General features: G+C 42.6%; 1 protein-coding gene across 10 annotated transcripts in view; it reads right to left on the minus strand.

The window, feature by feature from the left end:
* The window catches only part of NRG1 (neuregulin 1), a 469260-nt gene that overhangs the window by 113821 nt on the left and 334296 nt on the right, over nt 1-21143 (minus strand). For 3 of the 10 annotated variants that reach the window (XM_074569466.1, XM_074569463.1, XM_074569462.1), the window contains exons 5-6: nt 19230-19280; nt 16262-16312 (exon numbers count right to left, since the gene is read on the minus strand). The exons of 4 other annotated variants lie outside the window; for them this stretch is intronic. In XM_074569466.1, the coding sequence (XP_074425567.1) occupies nt 16262-16312; nt 19230-19280 (102 nt within the window). The remainder of the gene's footprint in view (nt 1-16261; nt 16313-19229; nt 19281-21143) is intronic. 3 more of the 10 variants (XM_074569470.1, XM_074569464.1, XM_074569465.1) reach the window with 2 other exon arrangements.

Consider the following 21143-nt stretch of genomic DNA (forward strand, 5'->3'; position numbering starts at 1 on the left):
CCTTTGGTAATTATTCAGGCTAATCCTATTAGGAAAGAAAGGCTTTCAATTGCTAAAGCAACAAAAAAAAAACCCCAAAAAACCCCAAAAACAAACCAAAAATACCCACAAAACACCAACCCCCCCCCAAAAAAAACAAAACAAAAAAACCCAAAAACATTCAGAGAAGGAACCCACCACTTCAAATTAAATCAACATCCCCTTCCAGCCCAGAATAACCTGATTATAATTATACATAAGAAAAGTTGTGTTTAACATCTGAAGAAGTTTTATTTAAAATTTTAAAAAACACATTTGAAATGCCTACAAATTCAAAAGACACCACTCTGCTTCCCTGCACATATTTTATTTGCACTTTACTAGACCAGAGTTCTACTTGTGTATTTTCCAAGTAAGAGACAGATTTTTATAGAATGTGCATAGCTTTATAGGGATTTTGCCTATGGTCCAAATTCATGCTACAAGAGAGGATAAAATTTATGTTCCCCATATTTGCTGCGATTTTAATGTTGTGGTAACATGACAGTGGTAGAGTTAACTCTTTCATGTGCTGATCACAAATTCAGCTAGTGTTTAAAATGACAGTAACTTGATTTACTGAGCAGTAAGAAGAATTACTCCTCTATGGCCATCAGCCAAATCTTTTAATAAGGCATGTACAGTCACTGCATTTCCTTTATGAGGGGAAAAAAAGAAAAAAAGACAGTTAAAAAAAAAAAAGTGTCCAGGCACCTAAAATGGGCCTAACATGGTACATAGGCACACGAAACCATGTGCCCTTAGGCACCTCAGTTCCCTTCTTACACCCGCATCTGCTCATGACTCAAGGCTCTCCTCCATTCCTTACCCAGAGGATGCTGGATGAACCAGGACTGCTCTTCAGGTCCTTTTACCATTTTAGACTTCACCCAAGATGTTAATAGCAGCTTTTGGGGTTTATTTTAAAAAAAACCTGACAAGGCTATCCCTTTTTTCTCCAACTTGAGAGTTTTCCTTCTCTACCAAGTGCACATTTTAAATGCTGGCACTGCAGGCTGTTTTAGGTTTCCAAGCCCCTCTTGCTGAAGTAAGTCTCCAGCTTTGCAGAAACTGATGAAACATTTTCTACACGAGAGAGATGGATGGCACTGAAGCTTTTTTTCTAAAACTTTGTGGACAGAGGAAGACATGGTGAACACTCTCTTCACAGGTAAATAGTAAGTGCATTTATTTGATGGTGGTTTAATGCTTCCTCCCTTCCCTTTTTTTTTTTAATTTTTTTTAATTTTTTTTTTTTATTTTTGGCCTCCTTATGCCTCTAAGGAAGTGTTGAGGATCTAGGAGATGGGAGAACTGGAGACAACTTCTCCTGCTCCATCTTAGTCATTTCCAACATGCTGGCTGTCTGCCTGGCTCCCCACTCAGCATATGAGTGTGGAAAAAACTTTGGTAATTGTTTGGACTAATCTATGTAGGAAATATTTTTAATTTTGAGGCAGCTGAAGTCTGTCTGGGCATCCAATGGGGTGTCTGCACGTGCAGTTCTGGGTTCTTGGGTTCTTCCCTTAGGAGCCAAGAGTTGGTCTGTGACTCCCAGCCTGCAATGCACATTCATACTAGTCCTAAGGGATGTGCTCAGGGTTGCTCAGGAAATCTTTCCTTCGATCAGTGTCTTGCTAACATACAATTGCTGGACTGTCTGTCTTTCTTGAGCATTCAAGAACGTGTCCTTCTGATTGCTGTACCCTATGATACATTTCTGCATTTGCAGATGTACAAGCCCCCTCAAGTAAAGGGTTTAGAAAAATGTAAGCAGAATTGCATATCTGTTAGAGATTCTGGGAAACAGAAAGAGAGCATTTGTGCCTGACCAGCAGAACTGAGTTGTGTTCAGCCTGAGCAGGAATGTGAAAACACAGGAGAGAGATACAGATGCTTTGTGGGACCCCTATTCTTCATTTGTTTAGCAAACACAAGTAACTGCAAGATTTCTTTACAGCTTCTCACATAACAAAACCACATATTTTCATAAGAGGAGGGAAATATTTTCAAAAGTGGTGAGAGAATGTGAGAATATCTATTAAAAACTACAGTCATCTCAGAAATACATTGCTGCTGTCAGTAATTAATGCATGAGTTATAAAACTCAAGCAACTAACTTTGAGCCTGTCTTGTTTTGTACGGTTGTCTTTCTAGCTGAGATCAAACACATCGTTTAATGAATCGATCCCTTCCCCACAAGCATTTCTATTTAAACATCTACATTTTCTCTTAGTAACATTATGCATCATGTCTGAAATCAACATCATCATAGAAATTCCCAAAGGAGACTGGAGCACAGCTCATGTTGCTCTCGCTGCACAGGAAATGCAACCGTTCTTACTCATCCTTCCTCTATAATGAAGAGTCAGATTCATTGCCTTGCTGTGCTGAGGAGGAAATTGCTGCATAATCTCCTTTCACAGCTAGACAATCCCCTCTTTCCAAAGCAGGCTAAGCATGCAAATTCTCCAGACATATTTGATGAATTTCTAATAACAGTGGGTGAAACGACAGGGCAAAGGCTAGTGTCAGTGACAGAAGCCTTGTGCTGGCTCCCTGCTGAAGACATTGTTTTGCTTGTATGTTCACCCACATATTAATTGTAGGTGATACATATTAATTTTATCTGCTCTGGGACAAATAAACCATAATCAGGTCAAAATGTGTCCAGTCTTAAGGTCAATTAGAAGTCTTAAAAAGACTAACAAACACATGCATCCTTCTCAGCACTTCAGACGGTCTACAAAATGAAACGTCCAAGGTCTCCCACTTTATGATCTTACATCATCAGCGTAGCGAAGGGAGTGCCTCCTGCCAGTCAGGATGTTCCCCTCCATCTATTGAGCTAAGAGAGGGACCTCTGTGGGCTGGGAGGACCAGGCTGAGTTATGCCTCTCCAGCCTGCCAGGTGATTTTATAGCCTGCTGTGGTTACATTTTCCTGTATGGGGGATAGACACAATTCTTTTTTCCATGTGGGAACAGAAAATAAAAGAAAAAAATATCTTATCTTCTCAAGAAACACTTACTTGCTTAGGCCCTCTTCAGGTCAAGTTCTTAAGGAAATTTTGAGAAATGATTTGATAGTTGCATGGAAAATAGGAACATGCGTTCCCTTGCTGCACTAACAAAACCAAATCCTTCTTACGCAAGGGCTAGTAAGCCTCATGCTTTAGAGTGTAAGTCAATTATTAATCAAAAGAGGGAAAAGATAACATCTTCTAGGTAATAAAACAAGTCCACAGTTTTACATGAAGACTATTTTTGCTCCTTACTCTCCCTTTTTGGCCTTGCCCACAATTAGTGACAGTAATCAGTAAAGCACTGACATATTCTGGTGCTCTGTATTCCTACATCAATCACGTTTGACACTACTCAAGGTGTCTGAAACGGTATGTGACTCCATCCACAATATTTGATTATGTGGCTTGCTGCTGTAATTGTTTCTAGTCAATGTAGATAAGGGACGAGGAGAGGCAGAAGACCATGAGAAGATTACACTCCACTTAGTGGCTTAGGGCTTAATCATCTGTCATCCTCGATTGCACTGGGTCTATAAGGTGGGAGAGGGCCCCTTCCAAAGCCACAGGGTGCTGGTGGCCTCATGGTGAGGAACCTGATCCAAGGCATAATGGGGTGGTGGTTGCTATGGGAGAGCGGGAGGGAGCTGTAACAAACAACCAAACAAGATTACAGAAGAGACAAGACTCCCTGCAGATCTAACAAGAGTAAAAACATGAGTCAGGAAGGTTCAGTTACCTCTCATGGTCATGGCTTAGGAGGAAACTCATTTAGCAGAGGCATCATCTTTCTGTTGTGTCTTTCCCCCACCAGTCCCTGAGGCACCAGTTTCTGCCTGAGGCAGGACAGAGGGCTCTGCAGGGACTGGGGCTGTCCAGCCTGCCTCCTGTTGCATTTCTCTGCCTTGTCTGCTTCCCCATCATCTATGAGCATGGGCTGGCGTCAGAAATTCTGCCCTGCAGCAAACACTCTTTTCCCAGAATATCTGCTTCCCTTTCCTCCCTGGCCAGGTAGGGGAGGTACAGCAGCATGACTGCTTCACACATGGTCAGATCGACTGGCTGACACCTGGGACTCTTGTTCAAGAGCTGGTGATATTTCAGTTTTGACAGGTGGTATTGTACACAGAGATTGTGCTGAAAATTAGTTGGAATGACCATTTTCTGCAGAGCTACTGAAGGCCAAGACGTGATCATGACTAGGGCTGAGAAAGAAACACCCTTCAGAGATCAGAAAAGTATGTTGAGCTCCTTAAAGACTCACTGGACCCTTATTAGTCAGTGTTTCTTACAAATGCTGTATTGTACTTTGTCACGCTGATAATTTTCTGTGATAACAAAAGGGGAGATGCCAACAACATGGCAGTGTTTAAGAAATGAGCAGTAAGATCTGGTTGAGACAGAGGCTTAGCAGAAATGCTAGCTCATACACACAGGCTCTCTCCTTTCTGCTTACACTAGCCTTTCCTGCTCTCCACCAACCCTTTAGTACTAGGATACAGCAGATGAACTTGAGAGCAGCAAGTCTAAACAAAGTGATAAGCAATTCTGTGCTTGCCTCGAATCCTAGAGTTAGCTGGTGCCCGTTTCTTCTTAAACAGATTTCTTTAAAGAACTATTTTTTCCTTAAGGAATTTGCAAAATTTTCAGCAATCTTGTGCCAGTTCATCAATGTGCTTCTACTACAGCTACCCACTCCACATCTTCTTCTGCAAATTTGGTAATAGTCGATACGTTTGGCTTACTCTTTTTCTCCATCCAGAGAAAATGCTCCATCCAGTACTTCATACATGCTGCTTTTGGGTTGTTGTGAGTAACAATCTCATATTTTACAAGAGATTTACAGATAACAAAAGTGATTCCTCAAGATGAAACATCATCCAGAGGAACAGATTCTTACAGAATTAAAAGGAAAGAATCCCTCCTCTGTACCCTGTGTACCCAGCTTTCCTTACTAGCCATCTGCTAATAGTGCCCATGTGTGTATAAAATTCATTTGCACATTTAAATTGGAAAGCTCAATTTGCTCAGCCTGCCTATAACTGTGCGCTCTTGCTGGGGTGAATATTAGGTCTCTGATATGTGCATATTATCCAGTGAACATATAATTGCAAATGCAATCCACATCCAATTATCTAGAGTTTTACTGCATGTTTTCTACACATGACTCAAGCAATAAGTACAACAATACGTTAGATCTCCAGGTGTTCATTTGGCTGGAAGAATTAGCAAGGTGCTGGCATTTAGTTCCTGTCCTCTGAAGTGTAATTCACTCATGGCATTGCTGCCAAATTGAGAGGTCACTTACGCACATGGTGCAGGGTACAGACATTATGGGGAAGACACCAACACCAAGAATCCTCCGCATCTGACAGATACATAGAAAGATTAAGGTAAATACTCCCTAAGCCATGCCTAATTTCCCCTCCCCTGCCTCCAGGAAGGCATTTCACGGATGCACAGCCCAAATATGCTGGCTGAACACAGGTGGAGAGGATTTCAGACTTGTGTTACCTCTCACGAAGCTTGGGATTGATCCACTGCTCATAGGGATCACACCTACATTGGCTTGACTACCAGCCTACCAAAAAAGATATGGAATCCATATTTGCAGCATTCCTTCCCTGGACATATCTAACCTCCTCCTCCCTCCAAAGTGACAAATATATAAAGGAGATACAAGCATCTACTCTATCGATGTAGCTTGCCTAATAACGAGCTCATTACACCAGAGAATTGAGACACCAGTTCTGCACCACGACAGACAGACACACATTTGAATGAGCTGCATTGCTACTCAAGGCAATTCTTCATCCTTCCTGCAAAATTAGTGTTTAAGATTCTTCTGGCCTCTCGCAGACTCTGAGACAACTGTTATCCTACTGTCTGTCAAGTATTAGTTGCCATTGTGGCAGCTAATGGGTTTTGTGTAGATCACTAAAATATTCAAGAACTATGCATAGCCTGCAGCTTGTTTTAAGCCAAAGATTTTCCCAGTGGGAAATGGAAGGAAAGAGCTGCTCCAGGGAAATCATAAAAGTCATACTAACAGTATAAAAAGTATAGCACAAAATTAGACTCAAATCCTGTCTGTCACTGTCTGTCCTATGGAGTCAGTGGAATAACTCCATGTTTGCATTGCTTTAAATAACATAAAATATTAAGGAGTTCAAAACAATCAATGCTAGTTTGGGACTTTCTTAGAATGGAAAAAAGCAAAGGGGGTGGCATTTAATTAGGCAAAAGTACCAGACATTTAAACCTACTGTTCTCTCAGAACAATAACTAAACTGTTGAACTAATGCCCCATGGCATTGGACGCCAGTGCTTAAAAGCATACAACAGAATTTTACCAGAATTTTAGCTAGAACCGAAAGAACATCCTTAGTTGCCATATACAAAACCAGACATTTCAAACAAATAAAAGAATCACACGTGGTTAGCTCACTTCTAATTTGAGAAGACTAGAAAAAACTTTCTGCCTCTGACAATTTGTGCCATAATTGGCAGCAGTAGATCTAATAGTAGGTAGCTGTGGCTTTCACAGCTAGATATCTGCCTGCAAAATAGATGTTATAGAAAAAATGCCTTCATATTTCTTCCCTGGAGCATGGCTTATCTTTTTCTTTTAAAAACCAAGCATTACAGTAATACTCCTCGGCCAACCTGCTGACATTTTGGAAAGCTCATCTAAATACCTGTCAGACACTTGACTGTGTTATTAAGAATCACATTTCAGATCATTGTGAATATTACCAAAATATTAGTAATATTAGAAATAAAGCTCAGACTCCACTTTACAAACCTCAGAAGAATAATGACTGTATTAACGTCTGAAGGGCTATTACCACTCCATGTATAAATGCTAAACTTTAACCTCAACTCAGTGGCACATTGTATTTGTAAAAGCTTCAGGCTGCAGAGCTGTGTCTGGTGAAATCCTTCCTGACTCAACATCAATTCTGAACATTTATAGCTCTGGAGCAAGGAGCTTTTCTGTGCTGAATAAACAAAACTGAAACAAATGAACAAACAAAAAAGCCAAATGCTCAGGGCTGGAAAAACAGTTGTCTCCTCTGCTGTCTTGGGACTGGAGTATAGTAAGTGTTGTCTCATCTCTCTGTTCAAAAGCAGTGGCCATGGTCGCTAAACTTGGGAGGGCCATGGTGTAACACCAGCTGCTCTGTGCCCTGTACATACACCATGGTCAGGAAGGCTGGGGTGAGATAGGCAGCCTGAGCACTCAGATGTGCCTACGCTGCTCAGAAGCAAAGGGGACAGTGTAAGGCTGGGTGCAATGGCTGGGAAACATCTATGTCACACACCACTTCACTGTGGCTCTGCCCTTTCTTAAAAATAATTTACACGTGCGCTTTTTCCAGTTGCCAGTGTCTAAATTGTGGGAAGCCTGTGTCTTAGCCCACCCAGGTGGTGTTTTTATGACATGAATATGGCTTTATGATTAATTCCCTCTGGTACGATATAAAGGCACTTGGGATGATGTCGTAGGACTGCTTAGAGTGAAGGGAACCAAGCTGGTAGGGTGGTACCCATATTGCCTGCTGGGAAAGTCTCAATGAACTTAATCCTTCATATTGTGCTTAGGTGTCTTGAAAAGCAGTAGTTGATGTGAGCCAAAATGACACAAGAAAGCATGTTAATAATGAAATGGACAAACACTGCTGGAGCACTCCAGCTCACTCCTCAGCCTCACTCCACTTAGCACCCCAGGTTTGGCCTTTATGATCATCCATCATAAATTAGATATGCCCCATGCTGTTTTAGCTTGCAAAAGGATTGATGCACTTTGAAAATTGGATGGCTGTGAAAAGTTTCCTCCCCTGTAAAAAGCAGATCCCTGTTGAAGGGAAAATTTGGAATTCGTTTGCCAAAAGATCTCAGACAGCTGGATACTATGATTAATGTAAAGTACTAATAAGGCCTATGAGCTTTGTATAGCCATAATGAAGTTGAAATGACTAGCATGAAGAGTGGGCAGTCAGGAGAAGAAAATCTTTGGAAGAAATACAAAAGCCTTTATATATGTATATATTCACTGAAAGAAAATACTGACATCCATCAGACACGATTCATAAAGGGCAATTACTTCAGGGCACAGCTTTCTTTCCAAAAAACACAGAGTGGGTGTTTTGTGATCCTTGCCGTGCATTTCCATGCTACTGCGGATGCAATTCCTACTAGCTGACTACTGCTAAATATTTAGGAAGATGCACACCTAGAAGGAAGATCACACTGTAAAAGGCAGTTCTTTAATTGCTGCAGTGACTACAGCGATTCCTTCTCTCTGTACAGGGGGAGAATGTCAAGAACAGCAGAAACCATTAGGAACCTGCGGGAACATGTTGATAATGAAAGTCACAGGAGATACAACTTTTCCACTTTGCACCCAATTAGGAGAGGTTACCAAAAGGCAATTTAGAAGAGATGTGGACATGAAGGATGGGATGGTAATTTCTTCCCAAGGGTTTAGCTTGGCTCTCACTGCACTCTTAGAATACCGCTATAACAGGAATGTGAAAGAAGGGTATTGCTTTTAATTTACCTGGTAGGAAGTGTTATAATCTAAATTGAGTCTCAGCCATAGCATGCCACTATGTTTGTGGAGAAGCTAATGAGGGGATACAGTGATGGCTTTTAAAAGCCATGCATCTATGAAAATATCACATTTATGTATACAGTGTTCTGCCTATGGCTTTTGAAATATAACTTCTGTTATGCGATTTGTATTTTTTAAGACGTAAAAAGTAATTTATCAAGGGGCTATTCATAAGTAAATGGAAACTTATTCAAAGCCATACACTTTAGAAGTTATTCTGAAGATAACACTGTACTTTTCTGTTCATCTTTTATCTACTGCTGTGTTACCCTCTGCTTTCATCTTCTAGAAACAGATTTGATCAAATGCTGAGGCACTTCCAGCTATTAAAGTGGTAGGGACTCCCTGGATTCCTCCTCAAGAATAAAAAGAGTCTAGGATACCAGGCAGATAACTCAGAATGGTATCTTCCCTTCCCCTATTGCTCTCTAAGAAACTTTGTTCTTTCTCCCTAGACAACAGCACCTGCCTTTTGTGGTTGACCAGAACTGCCTCAATTGGAAGCTCAGCATGAAAACAAAACATTGGACCCAGCCTCTTGACTTCTTTGTATTTCATTCGTCTTGTGTTTCTGCTTTGTCACAGAATTCCACGAACCATGTGCCAGACCACAAACTTGAAACAACCATTAATGGACCAGGGCCCTGCTATGCCACAGAGTGTCTCTGTTTACAGCATATGCAGCCTAAGACTTCCCCTGGAAGAACGTGGAATAGAAAGCCCAGAACATACCGTCTAAGAAAGCCAGTTGTGTGTGCCTCTCAGTCAAAGGGAGAGGCACAAAACCTCCAGGCATGCTGGGGAATTCAGATTTGGCAACTCAATTTCCCTTTGGAACTTTCCTCTTCTATGGACCTTTCCCACCAAAGCAGAAACAACAGAAACTCCCCCTCCAAAACCAAGAAAGTGGGCTGCAAACACCGTCTTTTTCAGAACAGAAGGGCCTCCTGAGGAGTACAAGAACCCTGCATTGCTAGTCTCTCCTGGGGTTAACACAACAGGGTGCCTCAGGGCAAAGTCTCTTTTGGGGGCAGGTGGGTGCTGTTGTGACAATAGGTGGATGATTAAGAGATGAACAGTATTTCTGGGCTATAGGGGTAAGTTGGGAATTGTCTATTGTCTTAAAATACAAACATTATTCTGTACCCATGTACACATTCACCATTTTTGTCTGTTTTGAGTATCCTTTCTTCACACTAGCTCTGAACTCCTTGGTTCCTTTATGCTTTCCTACAAAGCACTGACATTCTTGATTGCAGCATGGTTAATGACATATCTTCATTCGCCAGAGTGCCTGAAATACATGCTTGCTTCTGTGAAGGTCATGTATTCCATGGTGTTCGCAGATCTCTGCCCAGCTAGTATCACTACCTCTTATACACCTTTATGCAATATGAACTACCTTGATGCCTCAAAAAATACATGGGAGAGGGAAGATTTTGAGAAGGCTGATCCAATACCACAAAGTATGTTCCTAATTGCTACCCAGAAAGGGTATAGCCAGCAGATAACAGGAGCCCTTGAACACCCGTTTTTGTCACAGTGACAGTCTTCCCATGGCAGACACAGTGACCAAAATACCAAGGTCAGACCACCAACACATCTCTGTGCTACTAGCTCTCACCCTCCTGTATAGCATAGGCTATCGCTAGCAAATAAGAAAGATGCTGATTTTGGTCTCAGGTGAGCACGTGGTACATGTCACTTCAGCATAGTGGGGAGAAGAAGTCAGAAAGGCATAAACTAATGCTCTGTTAGGAAAGGTTTTGCCATGATTAGACTGTTTGGAAGACACTCAAAGAAACCAGGCCTTGCCATCAGCCTCTTGAAGCCAAATTCCCACACCACTTACAGGATCTTAGAAACAGAGGTCTGGAAATACTCAGGCATCCTGAGGAAAGCTAGGGATGGAGCCCACAGTCTGCCATTTCTGAGACCCAGATAAGGCAGCAAGTAACAACATGGCCTTTGGTCAGCTACCCTGTTGTGAGGGTGTCCCCTCCTACTCTGCCAGTGAGGACACGTTCTGTCTTTTAAAAAAATTTAACTGCTGATCTCTTTTGCTGAATGATGGGAAGAGTTTCTGTTAGGACCTTGGAGAGAAGAAGATAATCCACCACATGTTAAAGGCAATGGGACGTGGGCTGTCAAATTCTTTCAGAAATATTACAAGCAACAGAAACATTTGAAGTAGCTTTTGTGACTAGTAGACTGTTGCACATTTGGTAGTGCTTTTCATTCATGGTGTAATCCTTGACCTCAGGACAGCACAGCCTGAAATAAACCAGATCCAAACCATTGCCTTTACACTTACATATATATACTTTATAAACCTACACAGGTATGTATATTTTTATATAAAACACTATTGCCTCATCATATACAAACGTTGAGGCAAGTGCTGCCCTTATAGATTTATTTTTACACGCACAAATACAAAGATAGCTAAAGCCAACGTCCTTAAAACCCTTCCACTCTGGCAGCTGTATTTAAACTATATAAACTGTTGCACTTCTTCCTTCGTGACTGTTATGTCAACTTCCGATTTTAATGCTGCTCATACCCATCATTGCCTTTTACCTCTCTGACCTCCCTGAAGGAAAAAAAAACAACGAAGAAACCCCAGCACAGAAGATAACTGACTCTATCCTAGTGATGCTATCTCAGAAGTTTGACACGTACAAATTCCCCAGCGGAGCTGCCTAACCCAGTTCAGGTCCTCAGTGCCAACCCGAGCTCTCCTTCAGAGCAAGACTGTGGGACCAAGAATGCAACTACAGAAAACCCTGCAGGATTAAGTGGTTTGGAAGCAGACATTTAGCGTCACACAAAGCTTAGACTGGGAATCATGCAAAAGGTTGAGAGCTGTGTCTCTGGGAAACGTTATCTATTCACATGAGTTTGCCCTATCTGTGAAATTTAAACACAGGAAACAGGATTTGTCACGCTGGATCAAATCATAACGGTACTGAGATTACCATTGCATTGCCCACTGTGATTAGTATCCACTGCGGGGAAAGAAACTGGAAAATACTGCACACTCTGTGAGGTTTTAACAGGGGATCAACACATGTCTTCGTCTCTGCTCTTTCAGTAGGATTTCACTAAGCAGGAAGCTTAAACTCATTTTACATTGAACAAGAACTAGTTATGCGACTCTGACATTGCTTAACCACTGTGTCCTTAGAACAAAGCAAAGTGTTTCCTCCAGAGATGACTATTCAGAAAAATAAAACCACTGAAGTAATAAAGCAAAATGGACGAGGTGGTATAGTGTTTTCCTCTGACCCACTGTCCCACCAAGGCATCAGGTGGGGCTTTCCTGGAGAAGCATCCTTTCAGTCCGTGGAATGGATGAGTTAAATGCTGACAGTTGAAGATGTCAGACTAACTTATTACAAGAGCAGGAGCTGGGAGTCCTTCTGTGCTACCATAATTGCAACCTGAGAAATTGCCTTCAGCTGAATTCCTCCGCTTTGCCAATTGGTTACAGTATTCTCCTCTTGCCATCCTGCCCCAAGTCACTCTGCCCTGTTAGTAGACTCTCCTAAAACAGTTCTGCTCTTTCACCCAAAGATAGCTGCATTTCAGAAGTCACTGAGCTTCTACCAGTGTATTTAGGTTTTCTGACAAAACAATGGAGTCTTGCAATTCACATGGACCTCAGAAAGTAGGAAAGACTACATAGTTTCACTCTTCATTTGCCTTTTCTTGATTCCTCAAGTTTTGGCCACACATCAAAGACAAGCACACTCCTGCAGGTGTTTGTGCATGAGTCCTATTAAAAAAGATAAAACAAAGAAATCTAACCAAAACTCAGAGCATCAGATAACAGGACAACTTGAGTGGTCTAAGGACTTGTTACAAACCAAGATGACCCTTCAAACAATCGCTTGAAATACCAACAAAATCAGGTCTTTAAAGGTTTGGATAAGTATACCAAAGGCAGAAGAAACAGCTACATAAACCCTATATCATTGGTTTCTAATTTCTGTCTTCCAGAAGCGCATATTCAGGTTTGTATGATTCTTCAGACAAAATTCATGTTGTTTGGAAGTGGATTCCTGTCAGGTACTACACACATAAATATGGGGGAGGAGGACAAAGTTCACTTTAGGAGGTGAAGGAAAGCAGAAACTAGCAGAAACTTAACTTTCTTGTTAAGATTTTAGGACTCAGACAGGCTGCTTGTATATGCAAAAATGTTCCTGTTAAAAATACTCTATAAACCAATGACCCTAACACCATGTCATAGAAAGTTTTACTGCTCAGAACAGAACATATTAATCAAAGCAGCTCAATATTGTACTTGAGAAAATATGACAGGCAAAAAAGTCTTTGCATGCCTCCTTTCTACATGCTGTATCTGCTCTCCATTTAATATGCAGGTTGGAATCTGTTACTGTACCATGAGAAGACGCAGTGTTAGGAAGGTGCCTTGCTGTGCCAGGCTTGGATCTTGCAAGTTAGTAATTCCAGAGACAAGAGATGAGCAGTCCAAAATGACACATTTCTTCTCCAACTAATCTTTCTTTTTTAAATTTCTGCACTGCTTTTAGAGGCCAGCATGAAAGTCTGTGAGAAAATGAGATTGAAGTCATCTATGGAACAGATGACCAATACCGGGTCTTTCCCTCCACCCAAAAGCTAAACAAACTTGCTCTGTATTCTTCTGAAAAAGAAGCCACAAGCAAGGTGGGATCAGCTCTTCATCCATACTCTTGCCTACAGCTGGGCATCATATCAACCTGATAGATAGTGGAGAGGAGGTTGCATGCTGCAGAGAATATGCTCCAAGCACATCCATGGTTGCCGGCCCACCAACTTGCACAATCAGACAAATCTGAACTGAGATTCCCAGTGTTAGACAATCAGGTCTGAAACACTCAGAGTACACAATATGCCCCGGCTTTTTGCTGGAGGAAGTGCCTCCAGAGACACTTCAGGGTGCAGCCCTTAGTGGGCAGCATAAACAAGGGCATGAAGGTAATTCTGCACGGTGCAACTAAGCAAACATTTCTGTCCGTGATAAAGAGTCTGAAATACACTCCCACAGCCTCTGGTTCTGTCCAACTTCTTCATTTCCTACTGCTACAAATGCTCACTTTGTGGTCCAGTTTAGCCCTCAGAGCATGGTTTTATAAATGGTTGCTGTCCATAGAAAAAGCGAGCTAAGGTGCCGCATCACTCCCGGTCTGATATGCTTAAGAATGGCCTCTGCAGACCTTGGTAGTGAGAGCACACAGGGCTCCAATTACTGTTAGTTTGTTTGCTTCGTTCAGCAGGAAGAAAACGTATCACAGAGTGCTCCATTGCCAAGGAAAATGAAGGCTGTAACTTAGGTTTCAATATTACAAATTAAATACATATGCAACAACCCTAGGATTGGGGTGGAAGAAAAGGTGGGAAGCACTTCTACCTGCCAGGGGCATAGTCAGCAATCAGTGCCACAAAGTCTCACACTATGAAACAGGACACAAAAGCATGAATTTCCTCCTCCTCCCTGGGACTGCCAACCACCCCAACTCGATCACCAGCCCTTTATGTGAAACTGGAAATACATCACAGTCTTTCCTTCCTCCTTTACTTGAGAATGGAGGCCCACACTCTCAAAATGGACTATATTTCAACAACTGTAGGTACACGTGAACATAAACAGGTAGAGGGACCTTCAGTTTTAGGATGTCCGTTGTGGAGCATCTTACAGAGATGGGATTTTTAAAAACTGTTAGCTCTCAGAATATCTGTCTGTCACTGGAACTTCAAAAAAGCAAAGCATGACGCATGCCTATTTGCTTGTGAAAGCCCGGGGGAGAAAGCCTACTGAATCACTCTGCTGTTCTCAGGTCTTTCGCAGCGTCTGGCCAACAGTGACAGTGCTGGCATGTTCTCTGAAACATCTGCTATTGTCTGAGAAGTGGAAGGAAACAGTTTATTTTATCTCCTGTAGCTGTTACAAGATTGACAGTGACAAGTGTGAAATGGACATGTCCCACTGAAATTCAGAAAAGAAAAGCCCTAAGCAACTTTAGAATAAGTACATGCACTCAATTCCCTCATTGCTCTGTAGTGTGAGTAGACATTCACATATGTTAGCAATAAACGTTGTCTCCTTTCTGCTTTGTAGCACCTTTCCTACCCAGCATAGGCAGCAATATCCAATACTACTCTCTCTTCCCCATTACTTATTTTAGTGACTTGGATAGTGTTACTCCCAATTTACATCAATGCAACTGAGAACAGAACAGAAAGAAATGACTGTTTTAAATTGCTCCAGGAATCACTCCTGCCTACTCTGCTGCTATGCATCAGAGGAAAAAGAAGACCAAAAACATTAACTCTTCTTACCTTGCTGGTAGAAACCTTTTTGGTCATTTTAAATAACCTATCAGATTTCTAAAATTCCTTCAACACACACTTAAAACACTAATCAGTCTAATAACTGAGAAGAAAATCTACAAAAATAAGTCTTTTGTATCTCAAATAAATTATGAAAAATGTTCAGAACGCTGTGTCCAGACATTTGGCTTTGACCATTCCCCCTTGTGCTGCTACAGTAGATATTAGATGTGAGTTAAAGGCATCTACCTATAGTTTGCTATAGAGCACGCACCATATTTTATAGTAGAGCACGCACCATATTTTATAGCAACACTGGAACTGTCGGAGTGGACTGGACCGCTGGTCTATCTCACCTGCCATCCTGTTCCTGGCAGCTGGCAATACTTACTGTTCTAGAAGAAGGTCAATACCCTACCTCCCACAACCCATCTGACTTTGATTGTGTGAAGTGTTCTTCCAGACTGCTCAAAACCAGGCTGGATAGATGGTGGATTTGGGTCCAGTGAAGAGGTGGAAGGCTCTATCTGATGATTCTCAAGGGTGAAAATGTACAGGATTATGGCTGTAAAGCATGCTTCCCTGGGAAGCATCACTACAGAAGAAGAAAAGAGTCGCATTCCTCACTGGTACCCCCACAGCTCCCAGTGTGCCCCTCAGATGAGCAGAGATACAACCACTCTTCCCAGAAAGAGGAACCATTTCTCTTTCTCTGTCCCAGACGAGGGAAGATACACAAAAAGATGTCCTCACCTTCCTCATCCTCTTCCCAAGGGCAGCAGGGCACAGGAGAAAGAGCCCAGGGAGCTCTAACATGCACCAGCTGGCACGGGGATGAAGGGAAATGCACTGCAGCTGAGGACGCCTGGACCTGAGGATGTTCCAGCTACCCTAGCGCCAGGGGCTATGGAGGTAGAGGAGACAGTGTTTGAAGCCATACATTGCCTGGCGAGGGCTGGGAAGGAAATTCCAGGTAGGAAACTCTGGAGCAGTTTTCTCCTCCTTTGCCCTGCGCAAATGTGCACTTTGACTTTACTGAAAGAAGGTGTTTAGTCCTCAATCTGCAAGGGAAATGGCTCTGAGAACTAGACTCATAATGTATATAACAAATAACAACTGCATCTGTAGTGCAGGAATGCTACCCAGCCACTCTCGATCCCTTATTGTAGCTTTAGATGGAAGCACATTTTTTTCTGAGCTAGGGAGTAAGAAATGTACCTGAGGGCTCTTGCCAGCAATAATTTAAACAACTTGTATATACTTACAGGAAGAAGCATTTGTTCCTTCTGTTGAAGCTTGTATCCTAAGCATGGGTTCTGCAACACACAGAAGTAACAACAAAGGTGTAAGAATATAGCCACAGCTACATTGTTATACTGGAAGAGCCTGAACATCATCTCCCAGCAGAGCTTTCTTTTTTTTTTCACTTTTTTTTTTTTTTCCCCAGTAATCAGAAATCCACCAAAGCATATAAAAAAATGAGATAGCTCGAGAAAGCAAAGAACTTCAAAGTTGGTACAGCATGTCCTAGGCACACTGTGAATAATCAATTACAGCAAAAATGCTCCATAGTCCTGGGAGGGAAGGTCAGGAGAAAACTGGCAAAGAGATAGCAAAGTTTTCAGCTGTTTGTGACAGCATCAGAGGAAAGTGGAAAGCAGTGTGTCTTGAAGCTCTATATGACGACCCAGGAAACAATAGCTTCTTATCTTCTCGCAAATGGACAGTCAGGCCTCCAGGTCTATCACAACTACGGCTAAGGACCTCTGTGGCTTGAAACAGAGCAGGGTCCATGACTGCCACCATGTCTGCAGAGAGCTGTAGCTGGAAGGGAAAGCAGGACACGTTCCAGACCAAAATGGGACATAGCACCAGTCCCAAAGTGGTTACAGAGAAAGGAAAAAGAAGCAGTATTCTCAAGATGGCAAATAACCTTGCAGGACAGATTAAAGAAACAGACCTCAACACAAATCACATAAAGGAAGCACTCAGAAAAGTTAATGGAAGAAGCAAGCTAGCCTGAAGCTAGGGCTGAACCTTCTGAGCTGTAGAAACCCGAACCACACAGCAAACCAAATCCATGCATTTGGGTGGCTGCATGGGCTTTCACTTAGAGTCCAGCAAAACATATGGTGTCATGCATGAATAAAGAGTTCAAGAGAAGTACGATCAGCTGGAAGGAAGAGTATGCAGAGAGAGCACTTCACCTAAGGCAGTAACGTGATGGATGCGCCACTGAGGAAGTCAGGGTGGCTAGCAACCAGCCTGTGAATCCTAGGGAGCGTGTCAGGTATATGCTCTGTAGCGAACTGTTTAACATTATGTCACATCAGGCAGAAAAGATGAATCCGTTGCCTAACAGAGTCAGTTTTTAGGCAGAGTAATTTAATCACAATTAAAAGCTAAGACTGCTCTGTAACTCCTCCTATCACCAAAAAGTAACTAGCAATACTTCAGGAGACCTAGTTCCTGGTGATTTAAACACCAGCATGTCACAGTAACCTCTCTCAAATTAAAGAAGCAACACACTAATAACTTATTTGCATTTGCAAGGACTGGAAAAAATCAGCAGTGCCCAAAAACCCAGACACTATCAGTCAGCAGGAGACTCCTGTAGTGTCAGAGAAAGCTGACGTGGTCAAGACCCAGGGCTGGGTGAGAACAGTGGGAAAAACAGCACCCAGCTGGGTTTGGGACTGAGCAGGTTTCTGCTCCAGCCACATAACAAAGACCTACTCAGAGCTCCATGAGAAGACCTCAACAAGGAGCCACTGCACATATACCTTTCTGCTCTCCTTCAGGACAACAGTGGGATGTGCTGCCTGGTATGAAATCTGCCAGTGCAGCGATTCATCAGGAATGCAGACAGCCTTTTTAACATCTCAGCCTCCTCCTCTGCAGTGCACAATAGCAGTAAAGAGGAGATCAGTACTGTAACAGCGGGCACTGGAAGGGACACAAGCAGTGAAAGCGACCTCTCAAGAACAAGAAACTTAGTTCATGGGAAAGAAGGGAGCAAAATGCAGGGACTGCATTCTTGCTGCATAAGGGAGAAGGCAAGCCGAGCCCAGTGGAGTCAGTGACCAGCGTGTCACCTCATCTGAACAAAATGGTTCCAATGGTTACAGGACATTTGCTATTAGCTATGTGGTCTCATACATATCCAGTGAAGCACCAGTGACAGGCCCCACTGAGAACATGAAAGAATATGGGCACATCCAATGGCTCTTCTGTCAGGCAGCAGTGCCAAGATTTCAGAAGTAGGTCGCCACACACGCAGATGCATCAAAGGAAAGGCTGCAGGCATGCTAAATGCAAAATCTGGCAATCACACTGTTTTCCTTGATCTAGCCTACAAACACTGTCATCTCACACTAAAACCTGTCTCTGCCAGACATAGCTTTCTCAAAAAAGCTAGCAGGACCCCAGCCTCTTTGCCAAGCAGGATATGTGCATCTTGTAAATCCTTGGGATGCTCGGCTTACACACCCCTAGCCACAGCTCCCTCAGCCAAACCCAGCGGTAGAGACAACTGCTTGTACTGTGTCCATATATAAAGTAACTCTTAACAGTTAAACCAATGAAAGTGACTTCTCACTGGGGTCAGTTCCAGGAGTAACTCTGGAGGCGTGCAATCCGTAACTGCAGGCGGGATGCTGAAAGCAAAATTCCTCCAGCCTGAAAGGAAACCATCTGGAGAAGGCCCCTAGTATGCCAAGGCAGCTTCAAACGTGGTTAAACTACACAGTGAGTTACCTGTCTACATTCACAGACCCCGCAGAGCTGTCAGGAATTGTTTGTAGAGCCCTGAGGAACAAAGCAGTCTAGGCAACAAGCTTTCTGGAGGAAACATCAATATGTCTATACACTCTGTAAATTCATATGCAGCTGCTAGGGTTTACAGGAACAGGAGCAACAAGTGCTTTTTCAAAATACAGTTCCTAACAACTCAAATACTTTTTCACTTGGGCTGCTGCAGGCTGACAACTGCAGGCCGACAACTGCAGGCCACGTTAGCATCCTCAATATAGCTCCAGGATATTAAAAAGTATGCTTAACCCTTCTTCATTCATTTCTCAGTCCCTGAAGTAGCTTCAGTATTCAAGGTGATATGCAGGTGCTGGTAGTAGGCGAATTGTTCTCTGATAAGAGGGAGAAGTTTCAGAGCTGCAGAAGCAGTTACAAGAAGAAATAAAGAGAAAGAGATAGAAAGACTCTGTTAATTCAACTTACGTGAAGAAGTTTTTGTCCCTTCTGTTGATACTGGTATCTTGCTGGTGCTCTCTGGAAAACACAAGAGGCAACAAGAAGTTATAATGTGGAGTCAGACGATCCTCTAACAGCATTCAACTCCAAGGATGGACAAAGTGATGGAGAAAAAGGTGCTCAAAGAAGCAAGCTTGAATTCTGCTTCAGTGGGCAGAGGCTGCAAGCAGACATCAACTTGAAAAAGTTTCCCTTTGGGAAAAAAAGAAAAATTATGGTGTCTACTAGTAGAACTGAAGAAAAAAAAGCCTGTTTCTTCTGAAAGAAGCCAGTTGTTCAATCTCTCATTCTCCTCTGGGAATAACTGATCAGTGGCAACAGGAGAAATCATGCAGATGGCTCTGCTTCTGGAAGGCGTCAGTGTGAGTATTCACTCCTTATGTTTCTAGGCAGTTAAATTTTGCAAAGACATGTTCCTGTTCATATCACTTGAATTGCTCGTAAGTACATCCAATAATGTCACTTGCCACTTAAGGGAAATCTTCTAAGTCACACATGCAAATCCAGTCCCTCATGGGATGACTGCTGGGGGCTCAAACAGTTGCTTTGCTGAAGAGATGAGAAAAGTTGCTCTTCCATACTGGTCCTATAGAGATACGCTATTGCTAGTGACATACTGCCTTGGACTTTTTGCATGCACTTGTTGAACTGACTGATGGCTATGAAGGGTGCTGCTGCTGTGCTTGGATCCCTGCTAATGCCTTGCAGAATGCAGATGGGGGAAAGTAGAAAGTAGAAATCATTTGTTTAGGCTTCACAGGCTTGTACAGAGACCTCATTCCAGAGGTTCACAGACCACATCTGTCCATGTGCTGCTGACCTGGCAAGCCACGACTGTGTGCAATTTCCTAGGTGTGATCAAATTGCTCTTCAGTTGTATGCGTCAACAATCTTGGTCTTCTTCAAGTTCTCAAAACACTTTTCAGCCTCATAGTGGTGCAGTTCAGTACAGCTGCACAAGTTTCAACTCCACAGCTAGAGAAGGGTCACAAATGCCAGGGAAAAAGTCTTGCCCCAAATTCTCAAGGCACACCAAGAGTCCTCTGGTAGGCCAAAAAAAAAGAATTTAGAAAAAGCCTCATAAGAGACTTAGGAATGCCTTTACTCTGTTCTGTGATTCTGGATTGGGTGGCCCCTCTGCTCACTGTCTTCGGAGTCCACAGAAACTTGACCAGAGACAAAACTCAGTCCATCTGTCTTCCCTTCAATATCCCTCTCATTAAACCTCAATGTTGAGGCTATATTTTAGTTTCTTACTTACTAGCTCTTCTTTTGTATTTTTTTTCCATTTTGGTCCAGTTTTCTTTGGCAAATATCTTGTTTGCCTGGGCAATATGTCCCGGTTTCACCTCACTAATGTGAGACAACGTGTATGCAGCACTTCCCTGATAGCCAGTGATATGTCGCATGGAAATGAATATCATAAGTAAAATTTTTAAGGTCAAAACCTTTGCACTAGGTCTTGGGACACAGTGACCTGTAGTCAGGCAGCTTCCAGGACCTTTTTTTGGGTATAGAGGCAGTTTGCTGTTGTGCAGCTAGGTTGCCTGAGCAATTAACCTTTCTTAGTCACAACAGGAGACAGGACAGGTCTGACAGCCGCATAGCTCAGCATCTGGCACATCTGGAGCAAATTTTTCTTTCACTGTTAAAGAAACCATGTTCCATATAGTGCCCATGCTGAGCCTGATGAAGCATTTCTTAATGCTACCTCTGCAGCTCAGCTGTGTCAGTACAAATGCCGGTGGGGAGCTTCCCTGACAGTGGAAAATACATCCAGAGCCTCCCACACCTGAAAGGTGCTGAGAAACGTGTTTGGAAAACAAGTGTCAAAGTCACACATTACCAAGCCCTGCTAGTATCATTCGTGTTAGCAACATT

This window comes from Larus michahellis, chromosome Z (assembly GCF_964199755.1).
Source record: "Larus michahellis chromosome Z, bLarMic1.1, whole genome shotgun sequence".
NCBI lineage: Eukaryota > Metazoa > Chordata > Aves > Charadriiformes > Laridae > Larus > Larus michahellis.